Genomic DNA, 22,291 nt, shown 5'->3' with positions numbered 1-22,291 from the left:
TTTATTATCTGTCATGTTCTCTGTTCATTTGCTAATGTTTCTTAACCTTCTATTCTCTTTGAACAACCTTGAACCTTGAGCTAATGTTAGTGAGGATACTGAAGAGGATCAAAGCTGTAATGGGGATTTGAAAGACAGCAAAATTGTATCCTCTCCAGGTTGTAATTGTTCTTTGGGTACTATTTAAGAGAAGCCTGGACTGTCACCCTGAACAGCTGCCATAGCTCTGCCTCTCTTGAAAACATGTAGAAGTGCCAAGGGGTGAAAACTGCTCTTGAGGTATGAGCTTCTTCAGGCTGTTCCAAGTTTTTGATCTCAGTTTCTGTGACTTTTCTTGGGTATCTTTTTGTAGAAAAAATACCCAACTGAAAGCTCCCACCCAGAGCATTTACGTTCATCGCTTGCATTCATTTGTTCTTGTTTTACACAGATACACACATTAAATGAACTGGACAGCTATGAAAAACAAGCCTTCAACTTGCTGGTTTCAGTAAGGTAAAGTCTAGCTCCTGTGATAAAAGCATGCTCTGTTCCAGTTTCTTAGCCTAAATGTTCCTTTTTCCTCTTCCTTATTGCGCTGCCTCTTTCTTTCCTTCCTGACAAGTTCACAAGTACTACTGATCAGCAAACAGGGGACAAAAGTTTTCAGTGACAGTGAAATGAGGCCTCAATTCACTGGTTGCTGTTCAAGTAATCTGTTCAAGCTGTTCAAGCATTACTTTTGTAAGGTGTTCTGTCTTGCCAAGTAGGTAGCTTAGCAGGTGTGCTTGACACCTACACAGATCTAATAACCATCAAAGATTAAGGGTTCAACAGATCAGTCTGCAACTTGATTGTGCAATTTTTACGAAGATGCTGTGTGACCACCAGAATTTCCCTTTCCTTTGTATAACTAGACAACTTATTTGCACAGGACCTTTACCTGAGCTTTTGCTGAGCTTGAAAAGCATGCTTGTTTTGCAAGGAGCAAGAATGTCTGTGTCCTGGTTAACATTTCTGTTCTGGAATAACCAGAAATGCTAGTGTGCAATGTGTTGTGCCTAGTCTCACAGCCAAGAAGCTAATAACAGTGCCAACTACTGACAGTTGTAAGAATATTTTTTTAAATACAAATACATTTATATTGATTAAAAATATTTTATAGCCATTTATTTTTAAAATAATTAAAATAACATTATATTTTTTAAGAAACAAATAATAAAAAAAAAAAGTCTTTCACAAAAAGTCACATATCATCTTATGTTGCTTAGCTGCTATTTATGACCACCAACACATTTATTTCTCTTGTCACATTTTGTTGGCTTGCTTACATGCATGCTTAGGAATGCACATGTGTTTTTTTTCCTTTAATCAGAGGGGTTTGGTTTCTGAATTTGTCAAGAATGATATTTGAGGGGAAACAGTAGAGGGGAAAAAGGTTAAAAAAATGAAGCAATTTAGAACAGTTGTTCAAAGTGTTAAGAACCAGGGACTTGTTTCAGCACTTGGATACGCAAGTTCCAGTAACTATGTTTTTTTATTAGAATAATAATTTAAGTTGAGGAAGTACTCCTCGTCCTGCTGCCTGTCTCCGTAAAATACTATATGCTAGTTGTAATCTTGGTTTTAGCCTGTTTCTTCAGATATGCAATGCATTGTATCAGCAGTGTACTATTTAAAAAGTGAACACAATTGCTGCTAAGCAGTTGCCATTTCTCTGTGCTTGTTCAAAGATAATTTTGTAATAATGTCTGTTTATTCAGAGCTTTAGAAATTTGGTCCAATGTATAATCCATTACTGCAAGGTGCTGTATACATAAAAAACACCTCTAGTCGATGTTTTGCATACATACATGGAGAGTGTGTGAGACATGCCATTAGACCAGTGTTTAGGATAAATTCAAAAGAATAAATTCGTCTAAGTATAATTTTAGAATCCTAAAGTCACAGTAAGTTTACATTTATTAGCACTCATTTGAATATGTATAATTTTATATATAACTGTAAACATTGTTTCTACTGAATGGAAAATGAAGAGTTCTCAGTGGATTACTGAAGAGCATGGTTGGGGGAAAAATTACAAGTTTAAATATTTGAAGTGCTTATTTACTGTATAGAACACCAGTTAGCATATTTAGAAGTATGTAACTGCCAGTTTCAACTGGATTATCTAAAATATGTATGTAATCTTTATAGTAGTCGCCTCCTCTTGTTCTTACTAGATCACCCAGTCTTTGTTTTGGTTTTGATATATTGTTTTAATTACTAGATTCACAGGTAATTTTTATTGAGAGATGCTTTAATGATGTAAGTAAGGTTTTAATGAAGTATGATTTTCTTCTGCTCAATTCCTGTTCCAGCTCCTGTCCAATTTTGCAGGCACTGTCATTCTAGTGCCCAGGACTTGAAAGTCTGCTCCCAAGGGATGATCCACTGCTGGGGAATCTAAAGAAGATCAAGATATGGCCTGTTCTTAAATTATTTCCTCTGCAATCCCGTCACTAATGATGAAAGTATCTGATAAGGATAAGCTAAAAAGATCTGATATGGCCCAACAATGCTATGCTATGATGTCCTTACTTGCTCGTTGCCCTTAAGGAAAGCTCATGTAGATTAGATACCCATGATTAAACCCTATACTTAGGCATTACCATTTATATATCAGTAATAATTACAATATTTGGGGACTAACTTTCACAATTGTATCCTCACAAAGAGACCTAATATCTACTTTTCTTCCTCTTCATTTTATTTAAAATTTGACATGGATGGAAACAGGATTGGGCTCACAAACTTTTTCACATTCAACTGTAAGATATAATTATTATTACTATTTCTTATTCATATTACAAGTAGTACTTAAACTGTACTCAGCTCTTTGTAAAGAATACAGTCTCTGCTCTGAGAAAATGGGGTTGTGACAGATCCCAGCATTACTAAAAATACAAATGGGAAGTGAAAAGGTAAAAATAACAGTAGACAATTTTATTTGCATGAATTGGTTGTAATAGTCCTGAAAATCATACCGCAGTAAGTGCATTCTATATTCTAGCCTCAGATTACAGACACTTCAGAAGTGTTCATTTTATTTCAAGCTTCCGTAAGTTTTTTAAATCCTATGAAGCTTAAAAAACCAGTTCACTGCTGAATACATTTATTATAAAGGAAACTTTCTCTCCACGTGTAGTTTGAGATTTTCACATCATGCAAGTGTAAGCTTTTTGTGTTGAACAGCATGGGGCTATTTAGGCATGGTAATCATGTAGTCAAAAACTGCCTCTTGCTATGCAGCTTTGGCTTCATAAGTAATATGCCCATTAAAAATTCTGTGGCCTTTAAAGGCAAGCTGTTAAAAAGAGAAGAGCGTAACACTGGTATTGATAAAAACTCTTTCACTCTTTCATCAATTATATATAAATTTGAATGCTGGAGGCTTAGTATGGCAGTTGATTAATCCAGCTAATCTGTTAATACAAATCATTTAGCAAAATGTCCAGTGTGTCCATAATGGTGTCCGGAGATAAGACTGATGAAAACAGGTACCTAATACAGCTGTAGAGAGAGAGTTTGGACTGTTTTATGCAGATGAGACAAAGGGCATAACATAATAGTGAATGGAAGAATTGTGAAAAACGGAATGGACACTCTGGATTGCTTTTTTAAATTTTACTGATTTTCCAGATATATTAAAAAGCACATAAATTGAGGTTAAAGAAAGGATACAACTTGTCAATTTCCTATTTATTTTCAGAAATATACATTACAAATATAAAAGTTTGGAAATAAGTATCACAATGTATCTTATTTACTTTGTGCTAAAGATGAATTCGAGTGCTTTAAATGGTTTAGGGCTTAAGCAAATGCTTAATTTGCAGGATGAAAAGTACTGCCTCTGCAGAATAATTACTTTCTTCTGATTTTTCAGAATCACATTTCTGGGTTTTTTTTGTGTTATAAAGCTGTCACAATATGACAAGTATTTATTTGAACTAAATAAAGGGAAATGCAGAGCTTTTTCTGAAAATATTGGAGTTTAGATTATATACTTTCTAGCATAATTTTAATGAAAAAAGAGAAATGTTTGAGATAATTACCTCTAAAAAACTACTGATAAAATTGAAATAAAGACAGAAAATGAAATTTCAAAGAACAATTCGAGATTTTTTTCCCCACAGTTTTTTTTCTCAATTTTATGGCTTTTTTGTCTGAAAGTCTTAAAATGAACTTCTCAAGAACTAGTTTGTGTAAACTAACTTTTTGATTTGTATGGTTAAATATTAGCATTCTGACAAATATTCTTTTGAATATTTAAGGTTCTGAGTTTACCTAATTTCATTGCCCCAGTATATTAGTGTGGATCACAATGTTCTTTTGAATAGAGAAACTAGCAAGAGAATTTCCTTGATACCAGTGAAAATTGTACTCCAGGAACACCATAACAAACTACTCATTCTATGAGCATCCGGCTTGTACCAGAATCTTTGGACTAAGATTTCACATCTTTATCTTTGACTTAAATTTCTCCTTCATTTTTTTTTTCAATTGAATATGAGTCCAGTTTTAACCGACATTCTGAATAGTTCCATGTACTGATCCTGAGCTCTTTTCTTAATATTTACAATGAGTTTGCAATACCTTCTAGTCTTTCTTACACACACAAAAAAGGTTATTCCAAATGAAGATTTACTCATTTCTGGAAAAGCAGCATGATATGCTTGTCACTTTCCATGAACAACCTCTCTGCAAAATTATCAGTAACTATTCCTATGTGATTGTTATTTTTATGCCTCCCCAAATATAACATTTTAATATTTTAATGTCTTTGATTTCATTGCCTCTTTGCAACAAAGGAATCTGTATAATGTGTGAGCTAAATCCCGCTTGCTTTTTCCCAGTGTACAGCATTTTTCATTTTCACTGAATACCTCCTCAAGCGCTGTAGACTCTGCAAATACTGTTCACCCTGTCTTGTTTATATGCATATGAAACAGTATATATTTAGATTGATTCCTTCAGCATAGTGTCACTTTTCACACTGTAAATTGCTTCCAATTACTGTTCTTAGGTAAGCTCACTATGTGCATGACTATAGGCAAATTGATGATTTTACTGTTGGTTTGCTGATGATGGATACCCAGGACTACTGAAAAGAGTAGAATTTCTCTGTCTGTTGTGCATTCAGTAAGCATTAGATGGCAGCATATCAGTTGTTTAAATGTGAGTTTAATTAATGATCTGTACCCGTTTTCTTCTGAGAAAGGGGTGTGTTAGTTGACTGACTTGGTTAGGACTATCTTACAATATTGCTCTTAGAGTGGGGAATATGATGGAGGAGAAGTATATGGACTGAGGGGCTTGCATCTAATAGATATAGTATTCTACTTGACAGTTATTATCTATGAGGAAAATTACTTTTGCTTTTTTTTCAAGAAAATAATGTTTTAACGAGTTGAACAAGTATGACAGAACATAATAATAAACAAAAGTCTTTTCTACACTCTTTTAAAGTAAAATGATCAGGAAAAAACCACCAGTGACTGGTTATCCATATGTTTGCTAAAAACTGAATGTTTTAAATAAGTCCTTTTTTTTTTCTCTTGTAGGCTGTACAGAAAAATGGTGCAGAACTTATTTCAGTAATGTGTAATTCTGTGTTGAAGGGTGGAGCTCCTTATCAGCTTTGCACGTTGCTGATTGGGATGGTCCAGTTTTCCCCAAGACATCCCTGCTGCAGGTTACTGCGGCTACCTTTGCATCATATCAAAGTGATCACATGGTTACAAGGTGAAATCTCATAACTTTTGATGGGCTTTCTTCTGGTTGGGTGGCTTGGTGGTTTGTTATGGTTTGGTGAATGGAACTCACTCAGTATAGAGACATGATTGCCTTATACAGCAACACAAGTCTGCAGGTATGAGAGTAGGAGCTGGTCCACCTCTTTCACAGTTATCTCAGGGATACACCTTATGTGAAATCTAAACCTCTGCAGCACTGGGCCTTAGATCAGCTCATCAAGAGATCTACTTTGCATCTTGGTAGTTTGCAGTACTAATATGAATCACAGCCATGACCTACATTGGCTTCCAGTCATAATGCTTACTTGAGGTAGGACTTCCTTTTGGAAACTGTAATCTAAAAGGAACACAGCACTGACCACAGGTATCTGGCTTCTCCATCAAGTAGAACTCAGAAGCATCATACCATTTGCTTTTTATGTGGCCCTTCTTTTCCAGAATTAGGATTAGAGTACTTAAATCCTGTTTACTAGACTATGTGCCATATCAAGTCATTTTGGAAATTACACCATATCTGGTTTTGAACACTGGAAAAAAGAGTTCTTAGTTACTAATTTTCATCATCATTATAAGGTCCATGAGTTTTACAGAATAAATCTCACCCTTCACCTGTTTTCATTAAGTATGTATCATTCTTAGTGCTCCAGCAATTGTTTACACAGAAGAATAACACTAGAAAAGAATAAATACTTTCATCCATGCTTAATTGTATTTAACTGATTGTGGTCACAGTACAATTTATTTTTGATAGCAGCTGCTTTGCTATTCCTTATTTCACATTCCCAATTTACATGTCTTATTTTTTCTCTCCCTGCCTACTCTCCAGTACATATTCCTCTGCAATCTGGTCCCTTTCTCAGTCTGCTGCATGCACTTTATTGCATTTCCTTTTCACATTACTTTGCAGTATGCATTCATGACCTTAGCTCAATGATTCTCTGAAACTTTAAATATTCCATGCTTCTGGGGAAAGAAAAAGGAGTTTCTTCCACTAGAGTGAGGCCTTTTAAGATTAGGTAATGCTGGATTAATGCTGATATTACTGCTAGTGTCTTAGACAAAACAATGTAGTAATAACTATGTGTTGAACTCAAGTCCTGTCATGAATTCCACACAGGTCCTTGTGGATCTGTTCAGATACAGTGGCCTTGGTTGTATAAAGGTCTGCTGCTGGATGGTAATGTTACTGGGGGTGAAATGCACAGGGAAAAAAATGGATGTGTGCCCTCACAGATTTTGAATAAATACATATTTATTTTTACATAAATCTTATACATAAATTATCCACAACTGAATTCAGTAAGATACAAATATAATGGACAGTCTGACAGCTAACAAAGTGAGGAAGCACACTGTTTTTCTGTTTGAAGCAATAAGGAGGACAGAGTACTTAAGTATTCGATTCTAGACTGGTTCCTTTCTTATTCCCTGTTCCTGAAAAGAATCCCAGCCTTAGCATGTCCTCATAAGCTTTCTGCCCAAATCCTTCAAAGCTATAACTTCTAATATCTTCGACAAGAGTATATGTTCTTACAAACTTAATTTTTGTCCTTTTTGTAGATGTCTTCCTAACCTATGTTTGTCAATTAAAAATACCAGTAAGAAGTTATTTCAATGTCCTCTTTGGCTAAACCTAATACAGATTTCTTCTAACGTGACCACCTCAGTATGGTGCGTGATCCCTTAAAGATGCTAATAAAACACCATGTACGTATGCAGTTACATTGACTTTTACCAGGGTTCTTTATTCCATTTATTCCATGTAACTTGTGGAACTATCTTGCTAGCAAGCAGAGCTCTGCTGGCATAGCTTCATTTTCAGTGGATGTACTTCACTGACGGTTAGTATCAGGGTTTCTATATCAGCAAAGTACTTTTAGTGTCAATATATCTGAAGAACTATGCGATCCTAAGTAAGCGTTGGCCACATTCCTTTGAAACTTAAACAAGTGGGAAAGGACCAAGAGTTGTTACAGGGATAGCCTAAAACACAATAGGGATAGGCTGAAACACTACAGAGAATTTCCTCAGTAAATGCAGTAATTCAGATTGTTGCAGTATAAGCAAAAAAGACAGCTGTTTCATCATAGTTAGGAAATATAGCCCATCTCCTTTCCAAACTACATATATACACCCCCACACATATATAAATAAGCTTTTTCTCTGAAAGCTCTTTTCTAAGAAGAGGTCTTGCATCAAGCAGAATCCTGTAAAAATCCAGACATTGTATTTAAAGGATGTGTTTTCTCATAGTTAGAGACACAAGCTGTTTTGCCATAATGACATAATGTAGTTTGGATGCAGTCATTTTTGTTTCAGCTGTTTATAATTCCTTTTGGAATTACTGAAGTACAAAGACATAATTTTTGGGAAAATAATACAGAATGCTGCCCTATTTGTGTTTCTTTCTGATCTTCTGCATCACAGAAGTTAACTGAAACAATACTGAACATTTGGCTCTGAGGCCAAAGCAACACTGCAAGAAAAAGAGAGAAGTCACAGGTTGGAAATGCTTACTGTTCGTTTAAGAATGAATGTTTGTCCTGGTTTTGGCTGGGGTAGAGTTAATTTTCTTCACAGTGGTTGGTATGGGGCTGTGTTTTGGATTTGTGCTGAACACAGGGTTGACAATATAGAGATGTTTTTGTTATTGCTGAGCAGGGCTTACACAGAGCCAAGGACTTCTCTGCTTTCTGTACTGCCACGCTGGCAAGGAAGCTCGGGGTGCATGGAAGGTTGGGAGCAGACACAGGCAGGATATGTGACCCAAACTGACCCAAGGGATATTCCAGACCATATGACATCATGCTCAGTATATAAAGTGTGGAGAAGAAGGAAAAAGAGGTAGATGTTTGAAGTGATGGTGGTTTGCCTTCCCAAGTCGGCATTACTTGTGATGGGGCCCTGCTCTCCTGGAGATTGCTGAACACCTGCCTGCCCATGGGAAGCTGTGAATCAATTCCTTGTTTTGCTTAGCTTGCGTGCACAGCTCTTGCTTTTCCTATTAAACTGTTTTTATATCAACTCACAAGTTTTCTAGCTTTTAGCCTTATGATTCTCTCCCAGATCCTACTAGTGGGGAAGAGAGCAAGCAGCTCCATGGGGCTTGGCTGCTGGCTGGAGTTAAACCATAACAACATGACTGAACAGTTCTGCCACGTTAGCATGGGACAGAATCTACAGCTGCCTACATGCTTGCAGGATCTATATGCAAATACTGTGCAAAATCCCTCATCAGCTTCTGGACAAGTTCACAAGTTCACAATAGTCTCATATAGACCCTTAAACACAGCATAGTAGGATTCACTTAGATCTTATGGATCAGTAGAAGTTAGGAGTCTTGTCTTACAAAGTAACATATCCATGAGTTTAATCTAAGTTATAGAAACCTGGAAGCGTGATGAGACATTCTTCATCAACTCTCTGATCTACCTAGGGCAGACCTGCTTATGAACTCAGACCTCGGTAATGCTATGCTACACAGAACTGGCTGAATTTTAAACCTCCATTTCAGAGGCCATTATTGCTGCCTTTGGAGCAGGCTTCCCTGCAAGCAGGTTTTGTTGCGCATGTAAATCTTTAACAAGTACCTTGTCTTCTCTAATACAACAAAGAGGCAAACCTAGTTGTCTCTCGAAAAGAGATAAATTCAGCAGTTACAAAGCACAGACTTAATAAAAACAGGCACTGCCCATTGTGACTATTTAATTTAGAAAAACCTCCAGTGGAAACGCATAAAAAAAAATTTGAAGTGTTCCCAAATCAAACATCACAGTGTAGTAAAAGAGAACTGGTAAACTGAGAAAACTAAAATGGCATTTTCCAAGTGAGGAGTATTACTGGAGATTAGCAAAGATGAAAATAACAAATTAAAATACATTTAGTTTTAATAGCCAGTGATTAGAAACATGGGTGAAGGCTTTATGTATCCATTTTACAGTATTCTTCACCCAAAACACATCTGCCATTTTCTTTTTTGCCATCTACTTAAAATATGCTATCCTTAAACTTCTCTCACTCCTAGAGAAATAGTGTTGGTCGGTTAGTGATAGATTTATTAATTTAGAGATACTATTCAAAAATAAAACCTCTTACTCCAGTGAAGAAGCATTTTATTTTTAGACATTATCAGACTTAAATACTTGAATTTTGTTCAGCTTACTAAACATATCTTGCACTACACAATCTTCTAAGATTTAGAAGTAATTTACAGAGTCCAAGTACATTAAATTCTCAAATGCCCTAAGTCAGAAATTGCTAAATGTAATATTCTCCATTACTATTTGAATTAGTGTTGCTTACAAAGACACGTTTGAAATAGATCCCTTCACATTTCCTTTTGCCATTTTGCATCACATTAAAACACTAAAACACAAGTCAAGTACTTAATAATCATCATCAGCAACCTTTGCAAAAGACAGAAGGGCAGCTGTTTTGAGTGGCAGTGTTTCCACTGGACTGGATCAAATAAAAGATGAGATCCAACAGGTCACAGCGAACTGGAGCCCATGCAGCTCCTCCACCCCGATGCGCTTTTGTTCTTCGCTTCGGCTCTGCTTTAGCTGCAACCACCTGCCTGAGCTGGTGCCAGGCCAGCTCCTCAGCCGGCCTAGGAAGAAGCTGGGGATACCCCTCATGGCGTGCACCTGCCGGTGGGTCTTCTCACTGAGGAGACCTGAGACCACTTTCAAGTATTTTTGTTTTCCCCTGGGCTAGAGCACCTCCGTGTCCCCACGCGAGCGCCACCAGCCATCCATCTGCCCTGATGCTGAGGGACCCTGACCCGGGCGCTCTGCGGGACGTGCCCCTGTGCAGGGCAGCTCGCTCTCCGACCCTGCCCGGAGTCACCGCTCTCCTGCGAGGCGGGAAACACACACTCGGGCGCGGGACTCGGGCTCACCCCCTCGAAGGCTACGCTTCTTCCCGCAAAGGGCAGCGGCGCCTCATCCTCTTCCTAAAGCCCTCGCGTGCCCGAGCGGGACGCTCCAGCGTAGGGCCCCTGCCCACCGCGGCTATCGCGGCCTCCCCACCACCGCCGGACCGGCGCCCGCCCGGGCCGGGCCAGGCACCCCTGCCGCGCCTGCGCGGAGCGGCCCGTCCCCGCCGCGCCCTCCCGCGGGCGGGCCCCCGGAAGCGGCGGCTCCGGTGGCGGTGGCTCGGCCGGGCGGGCGCAGCCGGCACCGGGCACCGCTCCCCGCACCCGTGGCGGGGCAGCGCAGCTGGCATGGTGCTGGCGGCAGCACGCCGCGCCCGCGTTGCACGGAGGAAGCCCGAGCGGAGCCGCGATGGAGATGCTGCTGCCGCCCGTGTGAGTGCGGCGGCGGCGGGGCGGGCGGGGAGGCTGCCGGCGCCCGCCAGGACGGCGGTGCGGAGCAGAGCGGAGCGCTATGCGGTCCGCGGGCCGGGGGCGCGGGGCAGGCCTAGCCGCGGAGCAGGAGCAGGAGCAGAGCCGCCGCGGCTCCGCAGCCCCGCCGAGCTGCCCGGGCCCCGCGGGAGCGGTGCTCCCGGACGGGAGGGGACTCGGAACCAGCCGCGGCGCAGCGCCGGCGGGGCGTCGTGTCGGCGACTTGGTGGCGGAGCCGGTGCCCGGTGCCCGGCGGGCCGGGGCTCCCCGGACAGCGCGGCCGCCAGTGCTCGGAGCTGCCCCGTTGTGCCGCGGCGGTGCCCGCGCCGGGGACATCCTCCGGGGGGAGCGGGCACTGGGCTGCCCGCACCCCCGCCCCGCCGCCCGCCGGGTGCCTTCCAGCCTGTAGGGACAGGCGGGCTTTTTTTTTTCCCTCCTCCCCCTCACTCCTTCTGCTTCCTCCATCTGCGGTCCCAAATTATTCCCTATTTGACTCAGCAGTCGTGCTCACCGCACTCTCGGTTTTCTGGTTATTTAGTTAAGCATCTTTTTTAGTGGCAGTGCCCAGGCAATGCACGTATCTCCAGCTGCATCTTAGCTGGGCTCATCGCCTTTGGCATGCTCCTGTTCAGTGCAGCTTCATCCTATGCCTTCGGGAGGTAGTTTTCAGGCTCGCTGTGGGTCAGGTTCTTGAGAACAAACCGAAGGAAACCAGTTGCAGACAGCTTTGACCCAACTCGTGAAATGGTAAGAGATGCTCCAGTAACTTCAAGCAGACTGGTAGTTCTCAAAACGGAAAGCATATGACTGATGGTTTTGTAGGCTTCATTACCTTAAAACAAAGTTGTCCTTTGTGGGAAACAAATGAAACTTCAGCAAATTAATTTACGCTTCATGAGAACTCCCCTATCTAATCCAAGTTGCCTGACAACAGTGATTACTGTTTCTTTTCCTTGCATGCTGTGTTCGATGTATATGTAGCCTGTATATGCATGTAGATAGGTAGACGTCAGTACCTGATGCATTGCTTTGGGATGTAAAAAGATACCATAGAAGTGTTCTGTCTTGGAATTGGTAAGTCAGTAGTATAATTAAAAGTTGGGTCCCTTCCTCATAGGTCTTTGGTGTTTTGAGCATTTTCTGCAGTCATCGATTTCTCTCTATAATATTTTTGAATGCTGAACACTACATATGTTGCATAATGTAGAGAAATAATATTCAGTCTAAAGGAGTTTGCTTGGTAGGATGTCTTTTTCTTTTTTACCTCTGTGCAGCAGCATATGTATGTGCTGAATAGCATGTAATGTGATTTTTTTTTTTTTGTGATTGATGCAAAATTCCTGTCCATTACTTGTCCACTTTCAGTAATTAATTGTATAATTTTCAAAATTGAGTGTGAAACTCTTAATTCATATCAGTTTCAGGGTACACTGTAGCAAGTTGGTAGTAGTTTAAGTTCTGTGGATGGATGTTATTTTGTTAGCCAGTGTTTTATCAAGACTTTTTCCATTTCTTTGCTGTTTGATGCAATTTTGTGTTGTTCTGCTCAAAAATTTTGTAGCTAGTTTTGGAATAATGAAAAATAAAAATAGCTTGGCTTTGCACAGCTGTAGTGAACAGAATATAGAGTTTTAGGTTAAATTCTTAAATTATCATTGGATTTTTCTTTTAAGCTTCTTTAGACGTGCCCAAGTAAAAGTTTGAGGTATGGTAGAAGAGAGGCTGCAATTATGTGAGTCACTGAATATGTTCAGTTTGACTGTGCTTACCTAAAGCTAGCAAAGTTGAATTTTCTTTTGAAATCACATCTTTGATGTACCAGGTAGCCCCACCAAGTGACTTCAGTGACTTTGCTTATTTACAGCTCAGAGGTTCAGGAATACAGTTACAATACTGTAGAAGAAAACATCGCTGATGCTAAGCATTTTCTAAGTGCTGTGACAACACAGTTTGCCTTGTAAGAATAACATTGTGATTTTAAACAGGAAACGCATCAGTTTGGTTTGCCTTGAAAAACCTACTTGCTGTTTGGATAGTCCTAGTGACTGAGGAATGTGTATAACAATTTTTCTACAGAAGCTAGTGTCTATACAACTTGAGTATTTCTTATGGAAGGAATTAATTGTAGCTAGAGGTAATGATTTTTTCACACTGCTTAAGAAAAATTAAGAGGTTGGTCACTTATGCTTTTCAAAACACTGAGTGATTCTACAAAACAACCCAATTTTTCTCAGTCACCTGTGTCTCATGCTGCTGCTAGGGAAAGCCTGGACAACTACAGTAGTCGTCATGTGGTCTTCCTGTCAGAGGTTAACTGGGAGTGTGAACCAATAGTTGAGGTCCTGGTGGAAGGTCAGAGAGAAGCTCTTTTCTGACAGGCAGTGAAGGCATGAAGAGACAAAGGTGATGGATGCTGCATTCTACCTTTGATCTGTATGGCCACCAGGCTAAAAATTCCCCAAACTCTGCTTCTCCCCTTACTTCAGGGCTCATTGGAAATATTCTAGAATATTTTTCCATGAAATAAAATAATATTCACAAAACCAGAAAACGTCTTCATGTTTTCTGTAGTGGAGGTTGTTATTAGCCCTGAGTGTCTCTTGTCAGCCTCACTAGTGTTGGTCACCAACTTATTGCTTCCACGGCAATTCTACCTACTCCTCCACACTTCTGGTAATAGGGAAAACAAAGTTGCTTGGAGTAAAGAATAGGTTTCAAGTGCAAATCTTCTCCCTAAGATGAAGATGGAGAAAATAAGAGGTCACAGAACTAGAGATTAGACAGAAATATTAATTCTTTTTTTTTCCTCTTTCTTTCCAGTTGTACCAAACTTTGCCATCAGAAGCCTTTGGATCTGAAAGATGATAACACCGAAATTCACTGTCCTGTTACAGTAAATCCATGGCACATGAAGAAAGCTTTTAAAATTATGAATGAATTAAGAAGGTATTACTTGACTGTATACATCTACCTGGAGTCCATAATACATTTTTACTTTCATTTGCATTTATTAAGTTGATAATAATAGTTTATTTAATAAGAACATGCAATTTCAGAAGTGTAGCTGATCTAATTAAGAGAAGGATTAAATATACAATGAAGTGATAGCTGAATGATAGTTGTGTGATGATAGCTATAATGTGTGCAGTATGTTTTTGCCCCTCATAAGTTAATCAAAACTAGTTTTGCGAGACTTAAAAAATACTTAGGGCTTGTATTTAAGGAGTTACAGCTACTGGTTTTGTCTTGTGTGTAGTTGATCCTGCACAGATGAAAAGTGACTCTTTAGTTGAGCCTAAGGCTCTTTTTGTGCCTCTTGTTGATTTTTGTGGTAGGCTACAAACTGGAAAAATCTTAAAATTTTCTAGTCTGGAGACATAGGTCACAGTCTTAACAAATATAAACCAACTGACAGTACATTTTCTTTCTTAGTTATCTTTTGCTTGCCCTCTGGGAGAAATTGATGAACTCTCAAATCAAATGTTGAAAGTAACTTTTCTCAATAAAGTTTTGTAAGACCTTGAGTGATACTACCATCATTTTCAGCAAAACTAGGAGGCTGGTGCTGATGCTGTTCATGGCATCCGTATTGATTTATATTCTACATATGAGTAGGTAAAATGATGTTGAAAACTGTGACAACTGGTAGGTAGAGCTCTGGAAATCAGGACCTACAACTATCACTTACAGTAATTCAGTTTTGTAACTAACAGCAGGAATGGAAAAATTAAAAAACTAAAATGCTTCTTTAGGATAGACAATACTGGAGGCTATGAAAATCTCGTAGTTCTTTGTTATTTCCTGTATAAGATTAAAAACTGGAGAGGCTTCACCTGAAAGAAACACAGCAAGTTATACCCACTTGAAGTATGTGTCTGCCTTTGATCTTCACTGTTCCTTATAGGGAAATCCTTAATACTGTCTGCTGGATAGACTGACACTTGTTGCTTCACCTACATATTCCCTTTGCTTTTTCAAGTATCCCAGTAACCAGATTCAATGTCTCAAGGAACATTATAGAGCCTGGCTAGAGCCAGTAACAATGACACCCTAAGAATGAGCAAGAGTTTAAATGGCGAAAGTTTTTCAGAATGAATCTTAACAATAGTTTCAGAAGTCAGAAACCTTACCTGCGTTTTGTTGTGTTGCAAGTAAAAGATATGTGGTCTTCTGGCAGAGTGCATTGTTGAAGGCCATGGATTATTTTCAGAACATACTTTAGTTTCCATGGTTACTTAAATTCAAATTGCTTGTAGGAGCAATTTGAGCAATTTTGTCTTACATGTATAAATGAAGTTGGAACAGGAGCAATGCTATGCAAACGTTAACTAGTTCTTATTTAATAAAGTAGTTGAGGCAGCAATGTTTATAATTTGAGTACAACTTTTAAAGTAAGTGGTAATTAGATAAGATTATAAACATTCCTATTTGTATTTGTTTGAAATAATAAACAAATATTTTAAAAATGTTTCAGACTTCATTACTCAAAATGAAGATCTAATATGAATCAAGTAAATGATATTTTTAATTTTGAATACATTTTTAAAGTGGTTTCTATCTCAGTTCTTTTTATTAGCGTAGCACATGCAGGTATTTGCCAGAGGTATACTCTGCAGGAAGTGGATAAGTTGTGAAAAAATAATTTGTTTAAGTATCTAAAATACATTTGCTTTTGAATGCTTAAGTCTATATGTTTGTATAAGTTTTTGGCTGCCGTCAAGGTGGCTGGCTCTAGTAGGTCATAAGTAAGTTTTTCTGTGCCTTCAAATTGTGACAAATTTGAGTAATTTTGTCCTTTCTAGTTTTTGTCATTTCATTGTTCACCATCAGCTCAGAGAGATCATTAGGATAGTTAATTAGTTCTTGACATACTAAGAAATTACTCTCTGCTGTTTATCTTTTCACTTCATTATAATTTGCTTTTATCACAATGGAATTTGACCTTACCTACATTTGTTAAAATCCTCATTCTTACAAACAAGACTTTACCAAAACCTTTTGAAGATGTGGGTAATGAACTTTCTCTATATGAACCAATGAAGAATAGCCTGTAAGCTGGTAAGCAGTTATTCTTCTTAAATGTATGCTTTATTGCCCCCCATTTCTCATTTTCTTTACCATGAATGGTGTATTCCCCACAGTTCTGTTCTTTCATTCACTCTATAGAAGCAAATTAGTGCAATATCACTTCAGAACAAGCTTTTCTACAATAAATTGATGTGCCCTCATGAAATGAGGCTTCTGAGTTTCATGAATTGCTTACAGCAGAGTACATGATTAAGTTTATAAGCTCATTTCTTTAGTAGTTTATTTAGCTTCCCAGCTTTGTAGTGATGCAGAGTATATTCATTCGTCTAATGCAGTTCCAGACTTGAGATGTATCTGAACTACCTCTAAGTTACTGTGTCTATATATGTGCAGTGTAATTAGTTAGCCTGAGTTTTGCATTCTTGTAATTCTCTTGCTCCTGGCTTTATTGTTAACTTTGGTATTTCTGTGCTACTAAGTATAAAACCTTTTGTTCCTGTTGTCAGGATAAGTGTAGATGTCTGATAATGCTGAGTATCTGAAGCCTTTTTATGTGCAGCTTTCTGTTTCAATTTTTTTATAAGAAATGTAATGGTTGTTTTCAGGATCCTCTGAATTGAGCGTTTCATCTAGGTATGGTCGTTACTTATATTGTACATCTTTTTTGATAATAATGCTATTGCAGGGTAAACTTATGAGATTTAGATAGTTGCTGTAGGTGTTAAGAGCTGAAAGGGGAAAGATAATGCTGTGCCAGGATTGTAATATGACACCAAAGGTTAGTCATGGCCACCAAAATTTTTGGTGTGTGACCCCCACAAAGCCACGTTACTTGAGTCTGGGCTTATAGAAATAGGATGATTGCAGAGGCTGAGAGATCAGAGTTTTCTTTGGATTTAAGGAATATCTGAACAGTTTGGCTGACAGTTTTAGCTCTGTCTGAAGCAAATGCAACTGCTCATCTGTCTTTGCTACAACTCAGTGTGGTAGTTGCAAACTCTCTAAAAGTCTGCATTCTAATTGTAATATATATTCAGGAAAGGTAAAAATTTATCTTTTTGAAAGTACTGAGAATAGAGATCACTGGATTGATATACAGCTCTAGCTCCGTCCCTAAGGAATATGTTCTGTTAAATCATACTCTTCCCTCTTCTGTCTGTTGCAGTGGATCTAAGTTGGGGATTGTATACTGCTTCCACAGGGACAGTGGTAGCATGAGCAGGAAATAAAAGGCAGTTGTGACTGTGGCTATTTAGATGCTGGGAAATTGCAGCCTTTTGGTGTTGATGTGTTTTCTTTCTTTTTTTTCTTCCCCCCCTCCTCTTTCAATCTAGAAAAGTGGAATACAAAGAGTATATGGTGTTGTAGGTTTAACTGGAAGAGGTGTAGCCAATAGCTGTAAACTGCATTGCAAACACTAGTGTTAGGAATGATTATAAATAAGATGTTACTTTATTGCAACAGAGAGGAAGTATGTATTACAGTTACAAAGGACAAGAATGCAAATGAAGATACAAACTCAGGCAAGATATGAAATTAACCATAATAAATTCTAAACTGCTCAGAGTAGAAAAAATAATTGTTATTTTGTGTATAGGCTGGGTATGAAAAATGCTTGGAAAACAGTAAATACAGAGAAGATTGAGTAGCGATTTTGAACAATTAAGTAGGCATGAGCTTCCAATGTAATGTGACACAGGCATCACAATTGAACTTTGGATTCTTTGTTGTCTATAAGGTCTTGTTTCTTAACTCATTGTTCTTTTTAGTGTTTGTGTTTATTAAATTCTTTTTTCTATCATAGTTATTCAAAGAGGTCCAGCCTTCCAGAGAGAGGGTTTCTAAACTGGACTGATACATATTATGGTTATTCAATCCAGAAGATTTCTGTGCAAGGAATCACAATTCAGTTGTTTGAAATTTTTTTTTTTTTAAAAGTTCTGTGTACCCAAGCACCATCTGTAATCTAATTGAGTAATAGCCATGTGGTTGTGTAACACATTTAAAAACAATGCTTCATCAACATTGTCTGCCTCTTCTGAAGGCATGGGAAAACAAATTGTATGTGATATTATATACTCTTCTGTTGTAGTTCACTTATGTGAAATTACCTTCTCTGATATTTCTAAATAGTCAAAACTTGCTGTGTGATGTGACGATAGTAGCTGAAGACATGGAAATTGCAGCGCATAGAGTTGTGTTAGCCGCCTGCAGCCCCTACTTCCATGCCATGTTTACAGGTACCAAATGTTTCAATACTTACTTACTTGTTCTAATCCAATCCAACTGTATAAAGCAGAAAATTACATGACTTTTGCTTTTTAGGATCTATTTAGTTTTTAGATAAGCCAGCAGGAACATTTGGGATTCTTAATGAATTTTTCAGTCTAAGGACATACTGGCAACTTATTCTTTGTTAGCATGACGAATGCTTTAAAAAATCTCCTTAATTTAAAAAAAATTAGATGTTAAGTAAGCAAGGAATAGTAGAGTTGTTATACCCTTTAAGGCTCTAGTAATCTCACTTGTCCAAAAGAAGGTTAAAATAACTTTCATGTGAATGTTGGAGTAAATGATGTCCTTTAACAACTACTGCTGCTATGTTCTTCAGACCCTGAATGCTCTAGGCTGTTAGTAGATATGAAAACTTCCTGTGGTTTTGGCAGCCTATAGCTGGAGTGTGCATTTCAGTATTTTTAGGGTAATTCTCCATGACACATTTACTCTGCATCATTGCCACAACTTTTCTGTGCATGCTTGATTCTGCCTCTGCTCGCTCCATGCTGGCCATGTTATGGCTTTACTGCTACAGCAGGGATGCTGAGGGCTTGCAAGGCTAAGATAGGTTCAGGTTCACAGGAGCCTCCAGCTTAAATCCTGTGCTGTGGCTTTAATTCCATAATGGTTATAAATCACATTGAAATAATGTGAAATTCAGTGTTAAAGTGAGAATGCTACTAAATGCATGTTAAAATTAACTTCTGAGGTTTTGTCTGTTCCTCCTCAAATCTCATGCCAGCTTTGTAGTTGACTGTCTGAAATTAAATGTATTGCATTGCTTCTGACAACCAGCTCAGATGGAGGCAGAAATGTGACTCTTGGCCTGCCTGTATGCAAGCAGATGGCATTTTAATAACTTTATTTGTATGTGACTGGAAGATTGATGACATTTCAAATACTGTTGTGTACTGGGGAAGCAGTTGATTATTCTTGATCTTATATGCAAATATTTTGACATAACCAAAGCTAGAAGTGGAATCACTTCTACAGTAATGCTTTAAAGTTGCATTTAAAATTAAATATCTATTCTGCTAGTAGTTCTTCACATTTGCATTTGTGGTAGAGACTGATACATTCTTTCTTAATTTTTACTACTGGTCTTAAAGTTAGAAAGAAAACAGATGCTTCTACAGTTCCTTTTAATCACCTTAGTAACAGAGAAATGCAAGCTTCTTATATTAGTTCTATATCGAAGATTAACTGTTGTTGACTATCACATTGAAAATACTCTTTTCTCTGAGTAGAGCTTTTTATTATCCTTTCTGTGATTAAGACATTTCTGCATGCCCTCACTGCCCTTTCTGTGAAAAAGTTTATTACCTATTCAGAGTGCCAGTGCAGCAGTATTTGTGGCTGCTCTCGAGACAGAATTGCTGAAATCTTCCCTTTCCTTGCTTCAATCCCTTTTAACATTTTTTGCTTGTTTTATGTTTTTAAGTGTAGGTGGTCTTTGACCCCCAGTAGTGTGGGAGGTGGGAATGCTTACCTGAGTAATGGGTGTGAAGTGTTTAATACATATGTTTGTGGCAGTGTTTGTGTAGATGGTGAACCAAACTGGAGTTTAAATAAAATTCAGCTGTGGATTCAAGATTTATCAATGGATTTTATACTATGCTTATAGGTTGCTTACAGCTGTGATATTGGTGCATTTCAGCCATTGCCCACACAAAAAAATCCTGAAATTCATTATAATTATCTCCATGGACCTTGCAATTCACGCTTCTCAGGTGGATTTTTATTCTTATCCAGCAAGTTCAAAAAAGCAAGTTTGATCCCTTAACCAGCCACAACCAAATGGAAAAGTATCTTCTTCCATGCAGAATAAACCAGTGACTGAAAAGACAGTAAAAAAAGTTGCACTCATGCTTTAAGGTTACTTCTTGACTAGAAATTAGAAGCTTATATTTAGACATATGTTTGCAGGTTGCTTCCATCTTTCTCGGAGTCATGAAGAACTACTTTGGTGTAGCATAGGATGTGGCATTAGCTGGGTTCAAACCCTCTACTTGGTTTTTTTGTTGTTCCTCCCCCCCATTTGCACTTGCAGTGGTAGCCCTAATGAATATCCAGAAAGAAAGAAAAAGTTACTGCATTGCCTTTCAAAGTTACAAAACCAATTATCCTATGGAGTGGTAGGGGGAAGAAAGATTAAACAGCTGGGAGTATGTTACTGGAGATATTTCTTTCTTCTTATACAGTGGAATTGTTTAGAAATATGATTTAAGTATACTTAAATGTTTAGAGGAATGGATTATAAAACATCAGAGAAGGGATTCTTCAATGGTAGGAGGGCCTGACTTGGGACAAGAGTGACCTGAGTTTAATTTTCTCTTCCTCAATGACAGTCATCCTTAGGGAATTATTACCTGCTCTCTTAGCTTCCATTCTCCATTTATAAAATTCTTGTTTAACAAAACAAACAAACAAACAAAAAACCCACCCAAAACCCTGCCTTGCATTACTTTGTGAGGAACCATATAAGTTTTTTAGTTAGCCCCTTTAGTATCTTCAGCTCAACTGGTGCATTGCTGCTCCTGCTTGGGTGGTTGGATTAGCTCAGTGCTTTCATTTCTGTCCATGATGTGCTTTCCTGTCACTAAGAAATCTGTGGAGATATGGTGGTGCAACTTTCTAGTCATGAACCGAGTTCTTCAGCAGGTTGAATACCAGGGTGAGATTGCCTAGTGAGTGCATATGATCTATCAAAAAAGTATGGCTTGATCTAGCATTATAGTAAGACTGCATGTCTGTTTAGCATGAAAGTTAGGAGCAAGTATTTTTGGATTTATCTTACCTGTTGGGGTTTTTTTTTTCATTTGTTTGCGCTTGTGTGGATTTTTTTTTGTTGTTTTTTGTGGTTTTTTTTTTAAATATTCTGAGCTCCGTTGTTAAACAGAGAAGGTACCTATCCATGACTCTAAAAGACTTGACACAAAATCTGAAAACAAACCTAATGTGCTTGCAGAATATCAAAATCTGCTCTCCCACACACACAATTTTCCCAAAGGACCACCTCCACAGAAGCTTGCATAATAAATAACTTGCAGCATACATGCTCTGAAGATCAAGGGGTTTAATCTGTGTCAAACTAGACGTAGAAACTTGGAATACAGGGCCCTTCAGGGAATCTGCTAAGGTGTAGGGAAATGTTTCAGAAGAGCAGGTGAAAAGAGAAATTTCTGTTGAGGCTGGATTTTGCTGGTTTTGACGTGGGCCTTCATCAGTGTTTTCTACAATGCTAGCAACCTATGTTGCCATTAATGTGTTGCTGTAGATAGTCTTCCGAACTTTCTGCCACTTAAAGGGTTGATTTACAAACCCCTCAGCTCAAAAAAAGGCATGAATAGTGGTATCAGATTTCTCAGTGATGACCCCTTGGTACCAACCCTAGAGACCACAGGGTAGCAAACAATGAAAATGTGTATGTACTTCATAAGAAAATATCAGCAATGATTAGCATGTTCTTGTTCACTTCCCTATCCTGTCTGCTTTTGTTGTTGTATACATTAAATTTATTACATCATCAATACCCTTATCTCTAGATGCCTATACCTAAGGGAAAGAAATAATATCCAACATAGAAGAATAATAAATTAATGTATTCAGAGACTGGGATATACTTTTCCAAAGTCCAAGTTTATCTATCTTCCAGCATAACTGGTGTAGGTCATGTTTTGCTTCTTGGTGCAAGTCAGTGCAGAACAGTTTAAAGGTCTGAGATGACCAAATGCGTGGTTGGAAATCATGAAGAAGCTTATAATCTTTGGATAATTATTTCAGACATAAAGAAAATGTTGTATTTTGAGAAACATCATATTTTGGAAGGTGGAAACTATTTTGCAGGTCTTTCTATGAAGATCAGTTG

General features: G+C 38.4%; 1 protein-coding gene across 5 annotated transcripts in view; it reads left to right on the top strand.

The window, feature by feature from the left end:
* Nucleotides 1-10,922: 10,922 nt before the first annotated feature.
* Nucleotides 10,923-22,291, top strand: part of KLHL2 (kelch like family member 2) — a 57,168-nt gene continuing 45,799 nt past the window's right edge. For 2 of the 5 annotated variants that reach the window (XR_004356605.1, XR_004356606.1), the window contains exons 1-3: nucleotides 10,945-11,082; nucleotides 13,939-14,064; nucleotides 18,280-18,386. Coding sequence is in view for 2 of the 5 variants with exons in the window: in XM_032685402.1 (XP_032541293.1) it covers nucleotides 11,060-11,082; nucleotides 13,939-14,064; nucleotides 18,280-18,386 (256 nt within the window). In the remaining 3 variants the exon portion in view is untranslated. Of the gene's footprint in view, nucleotides 11,083-11,701; nucleotides 11,866-13,938; nucleotides 14,065-18,279; nucleotides 18,387-22,291 lie in introns of those variants that run through there. The other 3 variants (XM_032685402.1, XM_032685403.1, XM_032685404.1) reach the window with 3 other exon arrangements.

This window comes from Chiroxiphia lanceolata, chromosome 4, assembly GCF_009829145.1.
Source record: "Chiroxiphia lanceolata isolate bChiLan1 chromosome 4, bChiLan1.pri, whole genome shotgun sequence".
Taxonomy (NCBI): Eukaryota; Metazoa; Chordata; class Aves; order Passeriformes; family Pipridae; genus Chiroxiphia; species Chiroxiphia lanceolata.
The sequence above is the reverse complement of the archived record's forward strand: the minus strand, read 5'-3'. Positions and strand labels throughout refer to the sequence as shown.